At 39.4% G+C, this 23,484-nt stretch overlaps 1 protein-coding gene across 29 annotated transcripts in view; it reads left to right on the forward strand.

Moving 5' to 3' along the window:
• The window catches only part of DLG2 (discs large MAGUK scaffold protein 2), a 2,097,061-nt gene that overhangs the window by 1,731,083 nt on the left and 342,494 nt on the right, over positions 1 to 23,484 (forward strand). For all 29 annotated transcript variants that reach the window (XM_058690298.1, XM_058690294.1, XM_058690296.1 and 26 more), the window contains one exon: positions 16,464 to 16,620. In XM_058690298.1, the coding sequence (XP_058546281.1) occupies positions 16,464 to 16,620 (157 nt within the window). The remainder of the gene's footprint in view (positions 1 to 16,463; positions 16,621 to 23,484) is intronic.

A 23,484-nucleotide genomic window follows, 5' to 3' on the forward strand; every position in this document is an offset into this window, starting at 1 on the left:
AAAGGAAAAAAAATAAGACAAAGAGAAAACAAAATAAGGTAAAAGGAAAAGATCATCCAGAATGAGAGAGTTTGAAAAGAGGACAGAGGTGGGGCTGAATGTGGAATATAAATCAATATGAAGTTATAGAGAGTTACCATGAGCCAAGTACCACACTGAGCACCATAGAAGAGACAAACATGAAGGAGACATTGAATGTGCTATGAAACTGTGAACAGTGCAGAGTGTCATTGGCAGCCCATAGCTGGAGCTACAACAGAAACATGTATGGTTTGACCTGAACCATACTTCTAATTTTTTTTTATCATTATCAACTTAAATTTCTGGAAAATTTGCATCAAAATCTAGACTATTCACTTACCTTTATAAATTAGAGAATCTGGCAGTACTAGTCAGTGTTTCTGCTTCAAGCACTTGTCCAGAGTTGATCAGAAACATCCCTTTAAAAAGAATGTATTCTCCAATTGGCTAAAATCCCTGATTAGTCTGCTGCACTCATTTGTGTTACCTGTCCTATCCCTGTGGACTTTAGATTTTGCCATTTCTGATTAAAATCTAGAAAAAAAGGAAAGATATTTAAATAAATAATTATAATATGAAGTAGACGGTAAAGAGGGATCTAAAGCACTGTGGAAGTTCATTCATTCATTCTTTCATTCATTCATATATTCATTCTGTCATTCAGTAACTGAGTTCCTGAGTCCCTGCTACATCTTGCTATTGCTGAAGTAGCCCAAGTGCCTTGATTTCTGGAGTTCACAGTCTACTGAGGGAAAAGGATACATTAGCAATAGCTACACAGTGTGATAAATGCCATATTAGAGTTATGTGTACATAGTTTACATTAGGGTTCACTCCTGATGCTGTCCATTCTATGAGTTTGGACAGATGTATAATGACATCTATCCATCTTTATAGTATCCTACAGAGTAGTTCCACTACCCCAAATCCCCTGTGTTTCACCGATTTATCCCCCTCTCCACACAACCCCTGGCAGCACTGATCTTTGGGCCATCTACATAGTTTTGCCTTTTCCAGAATGTCATGTAGCAGGGAATCATGCAGGATGTAGCCTTTCCATGCTGGCTTCTTTCACTTAGTAATATGCGTTTAAGATTCCTCCATGTCTTTTCATGGCTTGATAGATCATTTCTTTTCAACGATGAATAAAATCCCATGATCTGGATGGACTACAGTATCTATTCACCTATTGAAGGGTATGCTGTGTCAATGTAGGTTCATCAATTGTAGCAAATTTACTACTCTGATAGGGGATTTTGATAGTGATGGAGTCCATTCATGTGTGGGGACAAGAGGTTTAAGAAAAATCTCTGTACCTTCCCCTCAATTTTGCCATGAACATAGAATTGCTCTTTAAAAATTTGTCTTAGAGTGGACCAGGAGGAAGATGGTGGCATAGGAGGACGCTGGACTCACCGCGTCCTGCTGACCACTTAGATTCCACCCACATCTGCCTAAATAACCCAGAAAACGACCAGAAGACTAGCAGAACAGACTCTCTGGAGCCAAGTGTAGATGAGAGGCCCAAGGAAGAGGGTAGGAAGTGGGGAGAGGCGGTGTGCACTACATGGACTGGCGGGAAAGAGCTGGGCCAGTGAAGGGGCAGCCCGCCTGGCAAGGCAGAGCCCCCGAGTCTGGCTTGCAAAAGCGGAGGGGCTGGGCGGAGTGTGTTGTGACAGCCAGCAGGACTTAACATCTGGAATGTTATAAGTCAACAGCTCTGCTCCGAGAGTGGGAGGGCTAGAGGACAACGGGAAGAAGAGTTGTTGAGCCCCAGAGGACAGAGCTCAGCTTGGCAGGGAACAAAGGCACTTGCCAGCACCATCTCCCTCGCCCATCCCCCAGCCAAAATCCCAAAGGGAACCAGTTCTCCTCACAGAACTTGCTTGCACCTCACAAACACCCAACGTTGTGCTTCTGCAGATCCATCCCTCCGATGGGTCTGCCTCTCTCCCAGTGCCACAGGGCCCCTCCCAAAGCGGACCACCGAAGGAAAAGTGAGCTGAGTCTGCCCCTCCTACCCCTGTTAACCTTGCAGATCCATCCCGGCTAATACGCCAAATCCCATCGAAGCAGAACCACAAGCCTGGCAGTGTGCAAGTAGCCCAGACAGGGGCCACACCACTCCACAGTGAGTCCTTCCCTGTGAGAGGGGAAGATAAGGTACACACCAGTCTGACTGTGGCCCCAGCAGTGGGCTGGGGGCAGACATCAGGTCTGACTGCGGCCTCGCCCACCAATGCAAGTTACTCCAGACAGCACAGAGGAAGAGCCCTGAAGTTCCCCACCACTCCAGGCACTATGCAAAATGACAAAACAGAGATATTCTTCTCAAAGGAAACTCCAGGAAGTAGCAACAGCTAACGAACTGATCAAAAATGATTTAAGCAATATAGCAGAAAATGAATTTAAAATAATAGTCATAAATATAATCACTGGGCTTGAAAAAAGTATAGAGGACAGCAGAGAATCTATTACTACAGAGATCATGGGACTAAGAAACAGTCAGGAGGAGCTAAAAAATGATATAAATGAGTTGCAAAATAAAAAGGAGGCTACCACAGCTCGGATTGAAGAGACAGAGGAGAGAATAGGTGAATTAGAAAATAAAATTATGAAAAAAGAGGCAGCTGAGAAACAGAGAGATAAAAAAATCCAGGAGTATGAGGGGAGAATTAAGTGACACAATTAAATGTAATAACATATGCATAATTGGGATTCCAGAGGAGGAAGAGAGAGGGAAAGGTGCTGAAGGTATACTTGAAGAAACCATAGCTGAGAACTTGCCTGATCTGGGTAGGGAAAAAGGCACTGAAATCCAAGAGGCACAGAGAACTCCCTTCAGACATAACTTGAATCGATCTTCTGCATGACATATCATAGTGAAACTGGCAAAATACAAGGATAAAGAGAAAATTCTGAAAGCAGCTAGGGATAAACATGCTGTAACATATAAAGGGAGACTGATAAGACTATTGACAGATTTATCTACCGAAACTTGGCAGGCCAGAAAGGAATGGCAGGAAATCTTCAATGTGATGAACAGAAAAAATATGCAGCCAAGAATCCTTTATCCAGCAAGTCTGTCATTTAGAATAGAAGGAGAGATAAAGGTCTTCCCAAACAAACAAAAACTGAAGGAATTCATCACCACTAAACCAGCCCTACAAGAGATGCTAAGGGGGATCCTGTGAGACAAGGTACCAGAGACATCACTACAAGCATGAAACCTACAGACACCACAATGACTCTAAACCCATATCTTTCTGTAATAACACTGAATGTAAATGGACTAAATGCTCCAACCAAAAGACATAGGGTATCAGAATGGATAAAAAAACAAGATCCATCTATTTGCTATCTACAAGAGACTCATTTTAGACCTGAGGACACCTTCAGATTGAAAGTGAGGGGATGGAGAACTATCTATCATGCTACTGGAAGTCAAAAGAAAGCTGGAGTAGCCATGCTTAGATCAGACAAACTAGACTTTAAGTTAAAGGCTGTAACAAGAGACAAAGAAGGGCATTATATAATAATTACAGGGTCTATCCATCAGAAAGAGCTAACAATTATAAATGTCTATGTGCCAAATACGGGAGCCCCCAAATATATAAAACAATCACAAACATAAGCAACCTTATTGATAAGAATGTGGTAATTGCAGAGGACTTTAATACTCCACTTACAACAATGGATAAATCATCTAGATACAGGATCAATAAAGAAACAAAGGCCCTGAATGATACATTGGATCTGATGGACTTGACAGATATATTTAGAACTCTGCATCGCAAAGCAACAGAATCTCAAGTGCACATGGAACATTCTCCAAGATAGATCACATACTGGGTCACAAATCAGCCCTTCATAAGTATACAGGAATTGAGATCATACCATGCATACTTTCAGATCACAATGCTATGAAGCTTGAAATCAACCACAGGAAAAAGTCTGGAAAACCTCCAAAAGCATGCAGGTTAAAGAACACCCTACTAAAGAATGAGTGGGTCAACCAGGCAATTAGAGAAGAAATTAAAAAATATATGGAAACAAACGAAAATGAAAATACAACAATCCAAACGCTTTGGGACGCAGCAAAGGCACTCCTGAGAGTAAAATACATCGCAATCCAGGCCTATCTCAAGAAACAAGAAAAATCCCAAATACAAAATCTAATAGCACACCTAAAGGAAACAGAAGCAGAACAGCAAAGACACCCCAAACCCAGCAGAAGAAGAGAAACAATAAAGATCAGAGCAGAAATAAACAATATAGAATCTAAAATAACACTGTAGAGCAGATCAATGAAACCAAGAGTTGGTTTTTTGAAAAAATAAACAAAATTGATAAACCTCTAACCAGGCTTCTCACAAAGAAAAGGGAGATGACCAAATAGAAAAAATCATGATTTAAAATGGAATTATTAGGTAGGATAGGAAGATGGCGGCCTAGGAGGACCCTGGGCTCACTGTGCGTGCTGACACTGATTACTTAGATTCCACCTACACCTGCCTAACTAACCCAGAAAACCACCAGAAGACTAGCAGAACGGAGTCTCCGGAGCCAAGCGCAGACGAGAGGCCCACGGAAGAGGGTAGGAAGGGTGGAGAGGCGGTGCACGCTGCAGGGACTGGCAGGAGGGAACCGGGGCGGAGGGGCGGCCCGCCGGCCAAGCAGAGCCCCCGAGTCTGGCTTGCAAAAGTGGAGGGGCCGGACGGAGTGTGTTCCGACAGCAAGCGCAACTTAGCATCTGGGAGGTCATAAGTTAACAGCTCTGCTCTGAAAGCGGGAAGGCTGTAGGACAAAGGGAGGGAGAGTTGCTGAGTCCCCAGACGACAGAGCTCAGCTTGGCGGGGAACAAAGGCACTCTCCAGCGCCATCTCCCTCGCCCATCCCCCAGCCATAATCCAAAAGGGAACCAGTTCCTGCCAGGGAACTTGCTCCGCACAAACACCCAACGCTGTGCTTCTGCGGAGCTACCCCTCCGGCAGTGGGTCTGACTCCCTCCCGCTGCCACAGGGCCCCTCCTGAAGTGGATCACCTAAGGAGAAGCAAGCTAAGCCTGCCCCTCCTGCCCCTGTGCACCTTGCCTACCCACCCCAGCTAAGACGCCAGATCCCCAGCACCATAAGCCTGGCAGTGTGCAAGTAGCCCAGACGGGCCACGCCACCCCACAGTGAATCTCGCCCCTAGGAGAGGGGAAGAGAAGGCACACACCAGTCTGACTGTGGCCCCAGCAGTGGGCTGGGGGCAGACATCAGATCTGACTGTGGCTCCACCCACCAGCTCCAGTTATACACCACGGCACAGGGGAAGTGCCCTGCAGTTTGGCACCACTCCAGGGACTATCCAAAATGACCAAACGGAAGAATTCCCCTCAGAAGAATCTCCAGGAAATAACAACAGCTAATGAACTGATCAAAAAGGATTTAAATAATATACAGAAAGTGAATTTAGAATAATAGTCATAAGATTAATCGCTGGGCTGGAAAACAGTATAGAGGACAGCAGAGAATCTCTTGCTACAGAGATCAAGGGACTAAGGAACAGTCACGAGGAGCTGAAAAGCGCTTTAAACGAAATGCAAAACAAAATGGAAACGACGACGGCTCGTATTGAAGAGGCAGAGGAGAGAATAGGTGAACTAGAAGATAAAGTTATGGAAAAAGAGGCAGCTGAGAAAAAGAGAGATAAAAAAATCCAGGAGTATGAGGGAAAAATTAGAGAACTAAGTGATACACTAAAAAGAAATAATATACACATAATTGGTATCCCAGAGGAGGAAGAGAGAGGGAAAGGGGCTGAAGGGGTACTTGAAGAAATAATAGCTGAGAACTTCCCTGAACTGGGGAAGGAAAAAGGCATTGAAATCCAAGAGGCACAGAGAACTCCCTTCAGACGTAACTTGAATCGATCTTCTGCATGATATATCGCAGTGAAACTGGCAAAATACAAGGATAAAGAGAAAATTCTGAAAGCAGCAAGGGATAAACGTGCCCTAACATATAAAGGGAGATCTATAAGACTCGTGACTGATCTCTCTTTTGAAACTTGGCAGGCCAGAAAGGATTGGCACGAGATCTACAATGTGCTGAACAGAAAAAATATGCAGCCAAGAATCCTTTATCCAGCAAGTCTGTCATTTAGAATAGAAGGAGAGATAAAGGTCTTCCCAAACAAACAAAAACTGAAGGAATTTGTCACCACGAAACCAGCCCTACAAGAGATCCTAAGGGGGATCCTGTGAGACAAAGTACCAGAGACATTACTACAAGCATAAATCATACAGACATCACAATGACTCTAAACCCGTATCTTTCTATAATAACACTGAATGTAAATGGACTAAATGCTCCAACCAAAAGACATAGGGTATCAGAATGGATAAAAAAAACAAGACCCATCTATTTGCTGTCTACAAGAGACTCATTTTAGATCTGAGGACACCTTCAGATTGAGACTGAGGGGATGGAGAACTATTTATCATGCTACTGGAAGCCAAAAGAAAGCTGGAGTAGCCATACTTATATCAGACAAACTAGACTTTAAATTAAAGGCTGTAACAAGAGATGAAGAAGGGCATTATATAATAATTACAGGGTCTATCCACCAGGAAGAGCTAACAATTATAAATGTCTATGCGCCGAATACCAGAGCCCCCAAATATATAAAACAATTACTCATAAACATAAGCAACCTTATTGATAAGAATGTGGTCATTGCAGGGGACTTTAACACTCCACTTACAGAAATGGATAGATCATCTAGACACACGGTCAATAAAGAAACAAGGGCCCTGAATGATACATTGAATCAGATGGACTTGACAGATATATTTAGAACTCTGCATCCCAAGGCAACAGAATATACTTTCTTCTCGAGTGCACATGGAACATTCTCCAAGATAGATCATTTACTGGGTCACAAAACGGCCCTTCCTAAGTATACAAGAATTGAAATTATACCATGTATACTTTCAGATCACAATGCTATGAAGCTTGAAATCAACCACAGGAAAAAGTCTGGAAAACCTCCAAAAGCATGCAGGTTAAAGAACACCCTACTAAAGAATGAGTGGGTCAACCAGGCAATTAGAGAAGAAATTAAAAAATATATGGAAACAAATGAAAATGAAAATACAACAATCCAAACGCTTTGGGACGCAGCGAAGGCACTCCTGAGAGTAAAATACATCGCAATCCAGGCCTATCTCAGGAAACAAGAAAAATCCCAAATACAAAATCTAATAGCACACCTAAAGGAAATAGAAGCAGAACAGCAAAGACACCCCAAACCCAGCAGAAGAAGAGAAATAATAAAGATCAGAGCAGAAATAAATAATATAGAATCTAAAAAAACTGTAGAGCAGATCAACGAAACCAAGAGTTGGTTTTTTGAAAAAATAAACAAAATTGATAAACCTCTAGCCAGGCTTCTCACAAAGAAAAGGGAGATGACCCAAATAGATAAAATCATGAATGAAAATGGAATTATTACAACAAATTGGACAACCTGGAAGAAATGGACAAATTCCTAAACACCCACACTCTCCCAAAACTCAATCAGGAGGAAATAGAAAGCTTGAACAGACCCATAACCAGCGAAGAAATTGAATCAGTCATCAAAATTCTCCCAACAAATAAGAGTCCAGGACCAGATGGCTTCCCAGGGGAGTTCTACCAGACGTTTAAAGCAGAGATAATACCTATCCTTCTCAAGCTATTCCAAAAAATAAAAAGGGAAGGAAAACTTCCAGACTCATTCTATGAAGCCAGTATTACTTTGATTGCTAAACCAGACAGAGACCCAGGAAAAAAAGAGAACTCCAGGCCAATATCCCTGATGAATATGGATGCAAAAATTCTCAATAAGATACTAGCAAATCAAATTCAACAGCATATAAAAAGAATTATTCACCATGATCAAGTGGGATTCATTCCTGGGATGTAGGGCTGGTTCAACATTCACAAATCAATCAACGTGATACATCACATTAATAAAAGAAAAGATAAGAACCATATGATCCTGTCAATCGATGCAGGAAAAGCCTTTGACAAAATCCAGCACCTTTCTTAATAAAAACCCTTGAGAAAGTCGGGATAGAAGGAACATACTTACACATCATAAAAGCCATTTATGAAAAGCCCACAGCTAACATCATCCTCAATGGGGAAAAACTGAGAGCTTTTTCCCTGAGATCAGGAACACGACAGGGATGCCCACTCTCACCGCTGTTGTTTGACATAGTGTTGGAAGTGCTAGCATCAGCAATCAGACAACAAAAGGAAATCAAAGGCATCCAAATTGGCAAAGATGAAGTCAAGCTTTCGCTTTTTGCAGATGACATGATATTATACATGGAAAATCCTACAGACTCCACCAAAAGTCTGCTAGAACTGATACATGAATTCAGCAAAGTTGCAGGATACAAAATTAATGTACAGAAATCAGTTACATTCTTATACACTAACAATGAAGCAACAGAAAGACAAATAAAGAAATTGATCCCATTCACAATTGCACCAAGAAGCATAAAATACCTAGGAATAAATCTAACCAAAGGTGTACAAGATCTGTATGCTGAAAACTATAGAAAGCTTATGCAGGTAATTGAAGAAGATATAAAGAAATGGAAAGACATTCCCTGCTCATGGATTGGAAGAATAAATATTGTCAAAATGTCAATACTACCCAAAGCTATCTACACATTCAATGCAATCCCAATCAAAATTGCACCAGCATTCTTCTCGAAACTAGAACAAGCAATTCTAAAATTCATATGGAACCACAAAAGGCCCCAAATAGCCAAAGTAATTTTGAAGAAGAAGACCAAAGCAGGAGGCATCACAATCCCAGACTTTAGCCTCTACTACAAAGCTGTCATCATCAAGACAGCATGGTATTGGCACAAAAACAGACACATAGACCAATGGAATAGAATAGAAACCCCAGAACTAGACCCACAAATGTATGGCCAACTAATCTTTGACAAAGCAGGAAAGAACATCCAATGGAAAAAAGACAGTCTCTTTAACAAATGGTGCTGGGAGAACTGGACAGCAACATGCAGAAGGTTGAAACTAGACCACTTTCTCACACCATTCACAAAAATAAACTCAAAATGGATAAAGGACCTGAATGTGAGACAGGAAACCATCAAAACCTTAGAGGAGAAAGCAGGAAAAGACCTCTCTGACCTCAGCCATAGCAATCTCTTACTCAACACATCCCCAAAAGCAAGGGAATTAAAAGCAAAAATGAATTACTGGGACCATATGAAGATAAAAAGCTTCTGCACAGCAAAGGAAATAACCAACAAAACTAAAAGGCAACCAACGGAATGGCAAAAGATATTTGCAAATGACATATCGGACAAAGGGCTAGTATCCAAAATCTATAAAGAGCTCACCAAACTCCACACCCGAAAAACAAATAACCCAGTGAAGAAATGGGCAGAAAACATGAATAGACACTTCTCTAAAGAAGACATCCGGATGGCCAACAGGCACATGAAAAGATGCTCAACGTCGCTCCTCATCAGGGAAATACAAATCAAAACCACACTCAGATATCACCTCACGCCAGTCAGAGTGGCCAAAATGAACAAATCAGGAGACTATAGATGCTGGAGAGGATGTGGAGAAACGGGAACCCTCTTTCACTGTTGGTGGGAATGCAAATTGGTGCAGCCGCTCTGGAAAGCAGTGTGGAGGTTCCTCAGAAAATTAAAAATAGACCTACCCTATGACCCAGCAATAGCACTGCTAGGAATTTACCCAAGGGTTACAGGAGTACTGATTCATAGGGGCACTTGTACCCCAATGTTTATAGCAGCACTCTCAACAATAGCCAAATTAATGGAAAGAGCGTAAATGTCCATCAACTGATGAATGGATTAAGAAATTGTGGTTTATATACACAATGGAGTACTACATGGCAATGAGAAAGAAGGAAATATGGCCTTTTGTAGCAACGTGGATGGAACTGGAGAGTGTGATGCTAAGTGAAATGAGCCATACAGAGAAAGACAGATACCATATGTTTTCACTCTTATGTGGATCCTGAGAAACTTAACAGAAACCCATGGGGGAGGGGAAGGAAAAAAAAAAAAGAGGTTAGAGAGGGAGGGAGCCAAAACATAAGAGACTCTTAAAAACTGAGAACAAACTGAGGGTTGATGGGGGGTGGGAGGGAGGGGAGGGTGGGTGATGGGTATTGAGGAGGGCACCTTTTGGGATGAGCACTGGGTGTTGTATGGAAACCAATTTGACAATAAATTTCATATTAAAAATAAATAAATAATAAATAAATAAATATATAAATATATAAATAAAGTAAAATAAAATAAAAATTTGTCTTAAAAAAAAAAAAAGAAAGAAGAGAGAGTTCTGATGTTTACTACCTATGTGAACATAAGCTGTGTGTCCAAAGCTCAACTAGCTTAGACAAGTTAACTTGTGTAAGTATCAGTATAATAGAATTTGTAATTCTTCACAAGGTTTTCATCCTCTAACAGAAAAAAATGTAAACACTTTAAAATCTATAGTTTAATGTAACAGGTTATTAGTGTAAGAAGTTTCAGTTAGGGGTGCTTGGCTGTCTCAGTAGGAAGAGCATATGAATCTTGGTCTTGGGTTCGTGAGTTCGAACCTCACTTTGGGTATAGACATTACCAAAAAAATAAATGAAAACTTTATAAAGAAAAAAAAGCGTAAGTTAGAAAAAGTAAATCATTTGGAGTTTGTTTAGGATATTCTATTTGCACACCATTTACAGATTTATTTCTTTGTCATTTCCCCTCGTTATTAAACTAAATATCAAAAAGGCATCATAATTACTGTGATATAAAAATTCTATTTTAAAAACAGTATTTAAATCCTGCAAGTTGACAAAATTCCACATAATTTGGTTTAAAAGACTTGTCCAGGTAAAATAAATAAAATGTAGTCACTCTACATTTTAGAATTATATGTTTTGTGAGTAACATATAATACATATAAGGGTGACTAACAAAATTCCCCCCGATGGTAATGGGGAGTTTGTTCCATAAAGATCTTTTAAAGCTGTATTTTCTCTGAAGAGAGTCACTTAGCATACTAAACATGTAAGGACAATCCTTACTTCCAAAAGAATCGTCTTCTCTCCCATTTTACTATTAAAATACCAAGTTTTCTCCATGAAGCTTTCATTTTTTCATTTCTGATAAAATCATGAGCAAAAGAAATCTTTTGCTTTCCTCTTGGCTTTGTATGAAGTGCAAATATGATGCAACATACAGCTTTTATGTCTGAGAAACCTGAGGGGGAGATGAGAGACTCTTGCACACTAGAAAATGAACCCGTCTAAGGAGGGCCATGTCTGCCTAACTGTTGCTATGAGACAAGGTTAAGAGCCAGTGTTCACAGAATGTCTGTTTTTTTCCTATAAAATAATAAATCTATACAATTTTAAACGTAAGCAACAATTCAAAAATTTGTAAACACTGGGTCACATTAAGCCATTATCTTTCTGATTTGCAACCTCTGGAATATATCATACTCTAGACTCTGGGATTTTGAGTGAGAAAAATCTGTGTCTTAATCCTGCCTTTGTTAACTTACTAAAATCAGTAAAAACTTGGAAAGCAGTCTCATTTCAATAATGTAAAAAGTTTTCTTTCCCTCTCTCTCTGCCCCTTCCCTACCGGATCGATCGATCTCTCTCTCTCTCTCTCTCTCCTAAATAAATAAACATTTAAACATAAATAATTAGGGTGCTTGGGTGGCTCAGTCAGTTGAGCTTCCAACTTTGGCTCAGGTCATGATCTCGTGGTTGATGAGTTCGAGACCTGCGTTGGGTTCTATGCTGACAGCTCAGAGCCTGGAGCCTGCTTTGGATTCTGTGTCTCCCTCTCTCTCTACCCCTCCCTTGCTCATGCTCTGTTTCTCTCTGTCTCAAAAATAAATAATCATTAAAAAATATTTTTAAAAATAAATAAATAAATAAATAAATAATAAAATGAATACTTATACACTTGCCACCTAGATTGCACTTTTAACATTTTACTTCACTTATTCTATAAAATATCTATCCATCTATCTATCCAATCATCTGTCCATCTTCCTTTTTGGATCAGTTTCAAAGTAGTTGCATGTTGACATCTCTGTGCATCTCTCATTAGATTGTCTTGAGGAATAAATGGAATGATGCACATAAAGCATCAAAGATAATATCTAGCACATAGATAACCCTTTCTCTCCGTCTATGTTTACTATGTATAACTTGAATGTCATTGGTTGTACTAAGAATGTGTGTTTTAAACTTGTGTGAAGAGGAATATTTCTACAACTTTTTCTTCAAGATCCTGTTGGCCCCTACCTTCAAAATGTATCCAGAATCTGGACTTCTGGTTGCAGTCAAAATACAGTATCCCCTTTCTCTCTAATCATCCCTCTTATTAAAATACACGCACACCCATGCACATATACACACACACATACGCACACACAGCTTAAGACATAATAAAACAAACAAACGTGGGAAGACTCTACAAATTGGAAATCAGTAAGACCAGCTCAGAGAGGAGTGATACTGTGGTGAGTTTCTTAAATTTTCTTTTTACTTCCTATATGTCCTGGATGGAGCCCTGGAGACGCCTTCACCCTGGCACCCCTACCAATAAGGACAGACAAAAAAAGCCTCAAGAAAGCCTGCAACCTGTATCCAAAAGATTGGGAAAAGGATAGATTAATACAACAGGGAGACTTTTGATAATACTTCCCTAACTCTAGCCAAACACCAAAGGCAAAACCCTCACTGCAGGGCCAGTGGACTGTGCAGATAGCTAGACATCTGGCCCCATTAGGGGAAGCCAGGAGAGGCAGTTCTAAGATGACCCTGGACTTCCTCCACTGGGGTGAGGTCAGTGGGCCAAATAAAAGTTGAACTTCCACCCCTATCCAGCAGCAAACAAGCAGAACAAGGTGACATGCTAGTTGACCTCCACTCCCCACTTGGGGGCTGAACTTGCACCTTCATCCAGCTGCAACAAGCCTGGAACGAGATGGCGCTCGTTAGTATTCCATGTCCCTACTCCTGGTATTGGTGGGGACCACCAGGGAGCTGAACTACTGCTGGTCAGTGGCATTGAGGTAGAAGGGGGAAGAGGGAAGCAGTGCTAGTTGGCAAACCACTTTCCCCAGTAGGCTAGTGAGCTGAACTTCTAGCCACACTCAGAGGCAAGGAGGCAGAACAAAATGGCTCAAGGCAGTGCTAGTCAGCACCCTATTTTCACTCCCCCATTGGTGTCAGTGGGCCCGTAGGGAACTGAGTTTCTACCCCCACTAAGTGGAAATGAGGTAGAATGAGTGGAATACCAGTTGGTACCCCCACTTTCCTCCTTGGTGTCACCAGGGACAAGTAAGAAGCTGAATATCCATTTCACTGGCATCTGCAAGTTATTCCTAAATTGATCTACAAGCTGAAAAAAACTAAGGTTAAGTAGAATATAGTATTTTATACTGTAATACCCAAGTGTCTAGTATATAATAAAATAAAATCACTTCTTATTCCAAGAACCAGGAAAATCTCCAACTGATGCCAACACTGAGATAACATAGGAGTTAGAATTATTTGACAAGGATTTTAAAATACCCATCATGCTTCACTAGGCAATTCCACACAGACTTGAAATAAATGGAGAAAAAAATGAAAGTCTCCACAAAAGAAAAGAAGATAGATAGATAGATAGATAGATAGATAGATAGATGATAGATTTTTCAGCTTTAAGATCCATTTGTTATATATATATATATATATATATATATATATATATATATATATATATTTGTTATATATATAACAAATGGATCTTAAAGCTGAAAAATATAAAAACCAAAATAAAAAAAACTCATTGAATGGGGTCAAGAGCAGAATAAATATGACAGAAGAAAGAACAGCTGAATCTGAAGATAGGAGGGTAGAAATTACTCAGTCTGGCCACAGAGAGAAAATTGACTGGAAATATACCCACTGCCTACCACTTCCTCTAATACTACCCTCAACCAAGTCACTCTTTTGCGTGCATATAGCAATTAGCCACATAACTCATCTCACTTTTTCAAATGTTGCCCCTTGAATATATTTTATGCCAAAGTAACCATTTAAAAATATAAATCAGATCAAGTAATCTTCTCAGTGGTTCCCTATTTCTGTCAGAGTAAAACTCAAAGTTTTAGAATGGTATACAAGGCCCTACAGGATTTATCCCCTGTTGTCTCTCTGCCTGTGGTAGGTGAAATTCTAAGATGGCCCCGTGATTTCTACCCCATGATGTTACTCCCACAGTTAAGTTACCTTATATGGGAAAAAGAATTTGCAAGTGTAGTTAAGGTTACTAATCACTTGATCCTAAAGTAAGGAGATTATCTGGGTGGGCCTAACAATATCACACATACCATTGAAAAGCAGAAAGTTAAATCTAGCTAGTTGTGGAAGAGCAAGTCAAAGAAATTCCAAATGAGAAAAGGATTCAGTGTGCCATTGCCAGCTAACAAGGAATGTGAGTAGCCTCTGGGGCCTGAGAGAGACTCCCATCTGGTGTCCAGCAAGGAAACAGGGAGCTCAGTCTCTTTGATGGCTCTTTTTATATGTCATCTTGACTGGGCCACAGGGCACCCAGGTATTTAGTCAAATGGGGCAGGGATGTTTGTTTTGTGTATAAACTTTCTGAGTACCTGGAACAGTTCCTGGTATAGTAGTGCTTACAGAGTATTTGTAGAGTAAAATAAATTAACTCTATGTCGAGCTATTTTTGACTTAATGCATTGCATTATAATATATTACTTAGAGTCCATGCTGTATGTGCATTTTACACCCTTCCTCAAAATTAGGCTAAACATAGATATATAATGCATTGCTTTGTGCATGGGAATGTGATAACAAATAACAGATTCTGTGTAGTCATTAGTATAAAAAAAAATACTCTTTTTTTATACTAGGAGGGCTCTTTGCCATTTTTACATCATTAAGGGAAACTTTAATGACTGAAACTGGGATATTTGGGAGAGGATGGTAGGTGATACAAAAGTGCCTTGGTCAAACCCAAGACTTAGAGAATACATTTTTTTTAACTACTAATAAGGATATAGAACTAGATGTCTTCTAGCTCCCTTAAAATTCTATATTCCATAGTTATCTACCCTCTACACAAACTCAACTAACTAATGGCTCAAGATTTTTGTCTCTCATCTTTTTGCTGATGACCCTCAAATCTGCATTTGCAGTCTTCTCTATGGATCCAAATTCCTAACCTTTGTCTCTAATCATTTCTGAACACCGCATGGATGACCCACCATCACCTGGAATTGAGCATGTCAAATCATACCCATCCTCATGATCCTGGATTCCAGTTCTCCCTCCTTTTGCCAATCACTTAGCTATCATTCCATCTCTCCTCTACTGTGTAAGTCAATCTCTGGACCCACTGTTTCTCCTTTCAGATTTACTCTCTCACATTGCCCTTTCATTTCATTATCACTACTGTCACCCTTGTTCATGCTCTCACTTTCTCACATTTGGATTACTTAGTCAACATCCTAATTTTTCTACCTCCCATCATATCAACACTCTCCTCTCCAGCAATCCTACATAAGACTGTTTGTTAATGCTCCTAAAATGGATTTAAATATTCTTGGTGCCTCAGAATCTTCCAATGAGTCTCCACTGCCTACAGAGTAAATTTTAATTGATAGTCGAACAAACGTAAGATATTTCATGATAGGACCTATTCAGACTAGTCTCTTGTCCCCCAGATTCTCTCCCCTTGGGATGCATTCATCCTACTGAGTGCTACTATGGTGCTCAATAGAAGAACAAATGAGTGGGGGGAGTGAAATGGGTGAAGGTGGTCAAAAGATACAACCTTCTACTTTTAAAATAAATAAGTCCTGGGGATGTCATATACAACACGGTGCTTAATGCTGTATTGTATGTTTGAAAGTTGCTGAGAGTAGATCTTAAAAGTTCTTATCTCAAGAATAAAAAATTGTAACTATGTGTGGTGATAGATGTTACTCAGACTCCTTCTCGTGATCATTTCATGATATACAAATATCGAATCATTACATTGTACACCTGAAACTAATATAATATTATATGTCAATTATGTCTCAATTTTAAAAAATACAAGAACAGATGTTTTAAGCAAAGGAAAAGTAGAAGTAAAGCTAGTTTAAGAAAATGTTTTGGAATTAAAGGATGACCTTGCATGATATTGCATTTTTGTAGTGAGGAACTCAGACATCTGCCATGAAATCAGCATTTTTCTTGGAGTACTAATGTATCTTACGTTGACAAGATAGGTAGTGAGTTGCTGGTATCAAATATCTCAATGAAAGTAAAAGCAACCTAAATCTTGAGTGAGTCACCCCGTGAGCTCTGTTTTCCACTTGTTTCTTCAGGGAGCCCCGCAAGGTTGTCCTGCACAAAGGCTCCACTGGCCTGGGCTTCAACATCGTGGGCGGGGAAGATGGAGAAGGTATTTTTGTGTCATTCATTCTGGCTGGTGGACCAGCAGATCTGAGTGGGGAGCTCCAGAGAGGAGACCAGATCCTATCCGTGAGTATTTCTTCTTAATCTTCATCCCTCCATATCTGACACCATTTGAGAAAAATTCACTTTCAATTATGACTGAAGAAGCATCTTAATTTAAAAGGAAAAATGGCTGACAGCATTATGGCTTTCAGTACATGTTACAGTTTAAATGGTGTTAAAGTGTTTGATGCTTATTACTTACTTCCCTCAGATATAGGTAAAAGTGCTCATGTTTTCATTTAGGTTTCCTGAGACATACTTGTGTCCAATAGAACATTGAGAAACATGCCTTTTTAATGTTTATTTAGTTTTGAGAGAGAGAAAGAGAGAGTGCAAGCAGGAAAGGGAAGAGAAAGCGGGAGACACAGAATCCAAAGCAGGCTGCAGGCTCTGAGCTGTCCCCACAGAGCACGGGGCTCGAACGCACGAATCGCAAGACCATGACCTGAGTCAAAGTCAGTTGCTTAACCGACTGAGCCACCCAGACACCCTGAGAAGCATAACTGTTTAAGGTATATTATTTATTTTTAATGCAGACCTTTTTTCCAGATCCATGACTGTACTCTAAAAACAGCATTTTTATAAGCATATTGTTTGTTGCATATAACTATATATGAAAATATATAAAATATGCAGTTGGGTGCCATTGATAACTGGTAGCACACACCATTTACCTAAATACAAGAATTACCAGCAACAAGTTATTAAGCACTTATTGTTAACTAGGCACTTTATAAAAGTGATTTTTGATTCTCACAATCTCCCTGAAATTTATTACCCCATGTTTGATGAAAATAAGGTTCAGGGACACTTGGATAGCTCATTTGCTTAAGCATCTGACTCTTGATTTTGGCTCAGGTCATGATCTCACCTGAGATCACCAGGGTGAGTTCAAGCCCTGCGACAGGCTCTGTGTTGACAGTGTGGAGCCTGCTTAGGATTCTCTCTCTTCCTCTCTCTCTCTGCCCCTCCCCTGCTTACATGCTCTCTCTCAAAATAAATAAACTTTAAAAAAAATATTTGAAGAAAATAAGGTTCAGAGAGGTGAAGTCAATGTTTACCTAACTAGAGACAGTAACAGCTGGGATTTAAATATTCAGGTTTGTTTGTTTGTTTTCTTAAGATTTTATTTTTAACTAATCTCTACACCCACCATGGAGCTTGAACTGACAACCCCGAGATCAAGAGTTGCATGCTCCACTGACTGAGCCAGCCAGGCATCCTTAAATATTCAGTTTTAATGCCCATCGTATGTGCTTTCTTTTTACTCCTTCCTTCCCTTCCCCCTTCCACCTTTCCATCTGTCTTTCCTCCTCCTTTCTTCTCCTTTCTTTTATTGAAATATTTATTAACTGCCTCTTTCCACTAGATAAAGCTATCTTTCTGGTATAAACTCTGTGACAGGTAGTTATGTCCATTATGAGTGCTCATGACCATACTGAAATTTTGGTAACCATGCAAATGATACTGGGAAATAATCTAAGGAGCTAGTTCTTATGGCTGAGTTTATGGTTCATAACTCAATGAAGCACTTAGTTTGTGGTTTTACTGTGTGCTTAAAAAAACTTATCTTTGTTTTATAGCTGTGATTTATAGCTAGCATTTTCCAAGTGACCTTATTTTTGTTAGCCATCATGCCTTCTCCACTTTCCCCTCCAGACACATATGATTTACCTGTATAATATAGTCAATTGGTCTGAGTAAAGTGTCCAATGGTCTGAATGGATGGCCTTGGTTTATATGTTCCGGTAGTTCTCCCACACATTAAGGCCTTTGCTATTCATTAGCTAGCAGATGTCTGAATGGATAGGGTATGTGAGAAATAGGGTAAGGTCCCATGGCAGGATCTCATTCTGCCATCCAAGAGCCAAACATCACCCCTTCAACTACTCCCCTCTGCATATTTCTTCTACACTTAAATGATATAGATCTATATAAATACAGATTATATATTATATAATCTATATAAATATACAGATTATATATTATATATATATAATATTATATATAAATACAGATTATATATTATATATAATCTATATAATCTATAATCTATATAAATACAGATTATATATTATATATATATATTATATATATATAATCTGTATTTTATATATATATTTATATATATATATTTATATATATATATATTATATATATATATAATCTGTATTTATATAGATCTATATCTATATCTATATTTATATCTATCTTCCTCAACTTACACCGGGGTTATATCCTGATAATCCCCTTGTAAGCTGAAAATACTGTAGTCAGAAATGCATTTCTTAAACATGCTCACAACACTTAAATTAGCCTACTTTTGGGAAAAATCACCGAAAAGAAAGCCTATTTTATAATATTTTGTAAGTGTTGTCTATCTCATGTAAATTACTGAATACTGTTCTGGAAGGGAAAAACAGAGTGGTTATATGGGTGCATAATTGTTGTAAGTGTATCACTTGTTCACCCTCGTGATGGCGTGGCTGAATGGGAGCTCACTGGCCAGCATCACAAGAATGTGTACCCCATATTGCTAGTTTGGGAAAAGATCGAAATCCAAAATTTGAGGTACAGTTGCTAGTGAACATGTGTCACTTTTGCACCATCGTAAAGTTGAAATTTGTTAGGTCAAACTACAACTAACTCCAGGACTATCTGTATAAGATGTAACTTACCTTTGTTGACTTGTCTTTCTTTACTAAGTGGCAAAAGCTCCATGAAAGTAAATTATCTTATATCTTAAATTATCTCATTTAGCATGTGAATGGTACCTTAAAGTCTCCCTAACAATGCTGATTGAATGGAATAGTGTTGAGTAAGTATGGTGATGCTTTACAATGTCACTGTAGCCTAGCAGGTGGACTCTAAAATTCTGTGTAAAACATGCTTAGATATTTTCCTCACCCTGGATCAAAATCTGTAGCCGGAAACCACGCTGTTACTTCCCCACAGCCAGCATTCACATTGGCACAGCACTTCTCCCCCAACACAAAGCACTTTCACATGCATTAATTCTAGGGGTCTTCAAAGCAATTCTACATGTCACTATAAGTTATTATTACTCTCACTTTCTACATCAGGAAAAAGCGATTTAGAAAGGCTGAATGATTTGTCCAAAGCTCCATAGCTACTGACTATGATGTTGGACTCAAAATCAAGTCTCCTGACCCCAAATCAGTGTTCTTTCTCCTCATAGCACAATCTCTCTTCAAAACCTGTCAGTGATCTCATTCAACACCTTCTTGTCTCATTCAGCACTGCTCTGTGTGCGCACGCACTCGGGAGCACACAGAACTATAAATTTTTTTTTAAATGTTTATTCACTTTTTGAGAGACAGAGTGTGAACAGGGCAGGAGCACAGAGAGAGGGAAACACAGAATCCAAAGCAGGCTCCAGGCTCAGAGGTGTCAACACAGAGCCCAATGCAGGGCTTGAACTCATGAGCCATGAGATCATGACCTGAGCTGAAGTCAGACGCTTAACCCACTGAGCCACCCAGGCACCCTGGGAGCACACAGAACTATAAAGAGCTAAGACTTCCATGTTACTTTTGAGTCGATCACTATTATAACAAGTGTACCCTTATAACCACCCAATGCCTTGTTATGTTCATTTTTTAAGTAAGCTCTATGCCCAGCATGGGGCTTGAATTCACAACTCTGAGATCAAGTGTCACAGGCTCTACCAACTGTGCCAGCCAGTCACCTCCTTATTATGTTCATTTTACAGGTAAAGAAACGGAGTCAGAGAGATGACATTAGGCTCCGTTTAAATGAAAAATGCATGAAACCGTAGGTTTTATTTGTTTTAACTTTTAGGCATGTGGTAGAAAAAGGGATGAGCTAATAATCTTATGGCTCAACAAAGAAAATTCATAACTATTTCTGTTTTCAAAAGGAGATGTATCCATTTAAATATTACTGCCAGAACCACGAAAGAAAAGAAGACAACAATCAGAATTACAGTCTTCTTAGAAATTACATTTTTCAGAACATTACAATAGTCTCTGACATTCAGATATCATATCCTTTCTTATGTATAACATTTGCAAAGACAGTTCAATGATAAAAATATTAGCTGTTTTTTGCAATTGAAAGGAAGAGGGAACATTTCCCTTTTTTACCTTGCAAAAAGACATTTAAACTCTGGCTAGAAATCACCTAGTTTCAAGACCCAGTATTGGAATTTCATTGGTTAACACTGAAAGAAAAGAATAAGCAAATTTGAGAAGCTCAAACGTTACAATATGGAAAGGAAACAGCAGAATGGAATTATTAACAATGGAATATGGAGGATATGATATTTTGCCTCTACAGCTGGCACAAGATATAAAAGGACAAGCTCTAACTTCCTGGAAAACAGAAGAACAAAAACTCTGTATAGCAATCAAGAGTTAAATACAAACTCAATGCTTATTACTAGATTATGTAAGGTTATTTTGTAAATAACTTATGCTAACAGTAATGTAGTTAAGTTCAGAGAAGAAAACTTGAATCCCCAGGGAGGAGAGCTGTGGGAATAGGTCTCTGTCCTCAATTGGTGTTCATTGAGAAGACTTGAATACGAGATAATTACCTTTCTAATCAGGGGCAGAATGTCCATTCTTGTTTTCCAGAACTATTCTCCCTCACAGACTATACAATCTTTAGAGATAACTCATTTCATTGATGACGTACTATGTGACAGATTTTTGTAGCAGGATTTGAGATCTCAGGAGATGAATGAGATAAACATCCTGATCTTAAAATGTTCACAGCCTAGGGGCGCCTGGGTGGCGCAGTCGGTTAAGCGTCCGACTTCAGCCAGGTCACGATCTCGCGGTCCGTGAGTTCGAGCCCCGCGTCAGGCTCTGAGCTGATGGCTCAGAGCCTGGAGCCTGTTTCCGATTCTGTGTCTCCCTCTCTCTCTGCCCCTCCCCCGTTCATGCTCTGTCTCTCTCTGTCCCAAAAATAAATAAAAAACGTTGGAAAAAAAAAATTTAAAAATGTTCACAGCCTAAAAGCAAATATATCAATATATCTATTATATGTGAATACATAGATCTGGTTATGGATATAGATGTAGATATAGGATAGGTATAGTGGCACACTGAGGAAGAAAGGAGACAAAACACTTTGAATCAAGCACATCGTAAGTACTCAGTCCTCCTATTACTACTAACAATTTTGCCTTAAGAATGTATTCAGTGTTTTTAAAAAAGGTCAGATAACTATGTCTAAAGAAGACCTTTTTTTATAGAGTTTGAGTCATTCCTTCTTTGGGACAAGAGGTTGGACCTGAAGAGCATTTCCCAAAGTGTGTTTCATAGGACAGTAAAAGAGCAGAATCCCATTAAGGTGCTAATGAGAGAAAGGGTTCCCTGGTATCAAGTTTCTTCAGTAAAGAACTTTTCAAAAACATCTGTTTACCAGTGTGTATTGGAAATCCCTTTAGAGGCATAGAAAGTATCCATCTTTTCCCAAACGTATTTGACCATCAAACCTCTACGTGAGGAGCACTTCACAGGACAACAGTAGCAGGAAATGCCAGAGTAGATATTTTTCTAATTCTCATAATTGACTCTTCCTAAACAAGGTAGACTTGACTGTAGACTTTACTTGACTGTAAAGAAAACCAAGTAGCCTTTTACTATGTTAAGATTATGGGCGCCATCTAGTGTTCATGCATTGTCTAAACATGGCAGCCTGAATTTGGAGGGTTCCAAAGCTCCATTGTAGAATTTTATTATCCCCCACTTCCCCCTCCTCACCAAAACTACAGAACTAAAGTAGCTAAGAAACTGAAAGAGAAATCATCTTTAGGCTACATTCTATACACATACTGTGAGTGATATTTTCTAATTTCTCCTTTATGTATTCTACTTCCTGGGCATTTTTTATAAGGAGTCTTATCCGATAATTGAACCATATTCTTGAGGTATTGGTGGAGGAGAATTTAGGACATTCAACATGCAATCACATTAACTAGTGCAGTAGCTTCCTCAGGCATTCTTCCTGCAGAGGAAAAGATAAAAATGGTTCTGTTATTATTTGTTTCAATGCTTTGTTATGAAAAATGTGGAGCAGAGCATGTAGAATACCCCTATAACAAGATTCTTTTCTGTATCACCATGCAATTTTAGTTTTTGTCATTCCTCAGAACCCTCAGAAAGAGCACCTCAGCTGACCTTGCTAAGTCTAAAGCTCACCCTTGATGGACTTCAAGTATTTAACTGTGTTCCAAAATACATGGCTGGGAATACGTGTTGCCAAAAGCAAAGCACTGCAGTTGTTGAGGTGAAGGTACAATAGATAATCATGCATCTTTACATTGAAGTTGAAATTGTATTGTGGATTTGGAAAGAGTACAAATAAGTCACAGATCACCTGGATGTTTCATTAATTCTCAGGTTACCTTGCTACCTTCATGTTTAGAGCACATATGCCAGATCCTTACTGTCACATTATTCAAATAGAATGTGAGCAATATATACACTATTCATCATCCTGGGACACTGATAAAGTCACCTTTCTCTTGTTACCTCACATGACAACTCTCCACTGCTTTCAGTATTATGCCTGAAATCCAGCCCTCCTCCTGCTCCCACCTCAAAAAGTCCCAAATTATTTCTTTAATTCCCTGAAGTGATCCTCTTAAGAGCTTACAAACCCATACCTTTCAGTGACCATATAGTATGGGCCATCTGCTTAAGGGACTATGTCTCTATATTCCTAAAACCAGCACCCCTCAAGATACCAGAGAGTCTCTGAGGCCCATGCAGGTGTGGGGACAAGAGCAATCTCCCCAGCTCTGTGCTATGTCACCTTGTTTCAAAAGCACACCAGCTCAGACTAGCAGTTTTACTAAGCCTCTCTCACCTAACCGCACCTTAAGCTTCTCTCCTC

Source organism: Neofelis nebulosa, chromosome 10, assembly GCF_028018385.1.
Source record: "Neofelis nebulosa isolate mNeoNeb1 chromosome 10, mNeoNeb1.pri, whole genome shotgun sequence".
Taxonomy (NCBI): domain Eukaryota; kingdom Metazoa; phylum Chordata; class Mammalia; order Carnivora; family Felidae; genus Neofelis; species Neofelis nebulosa.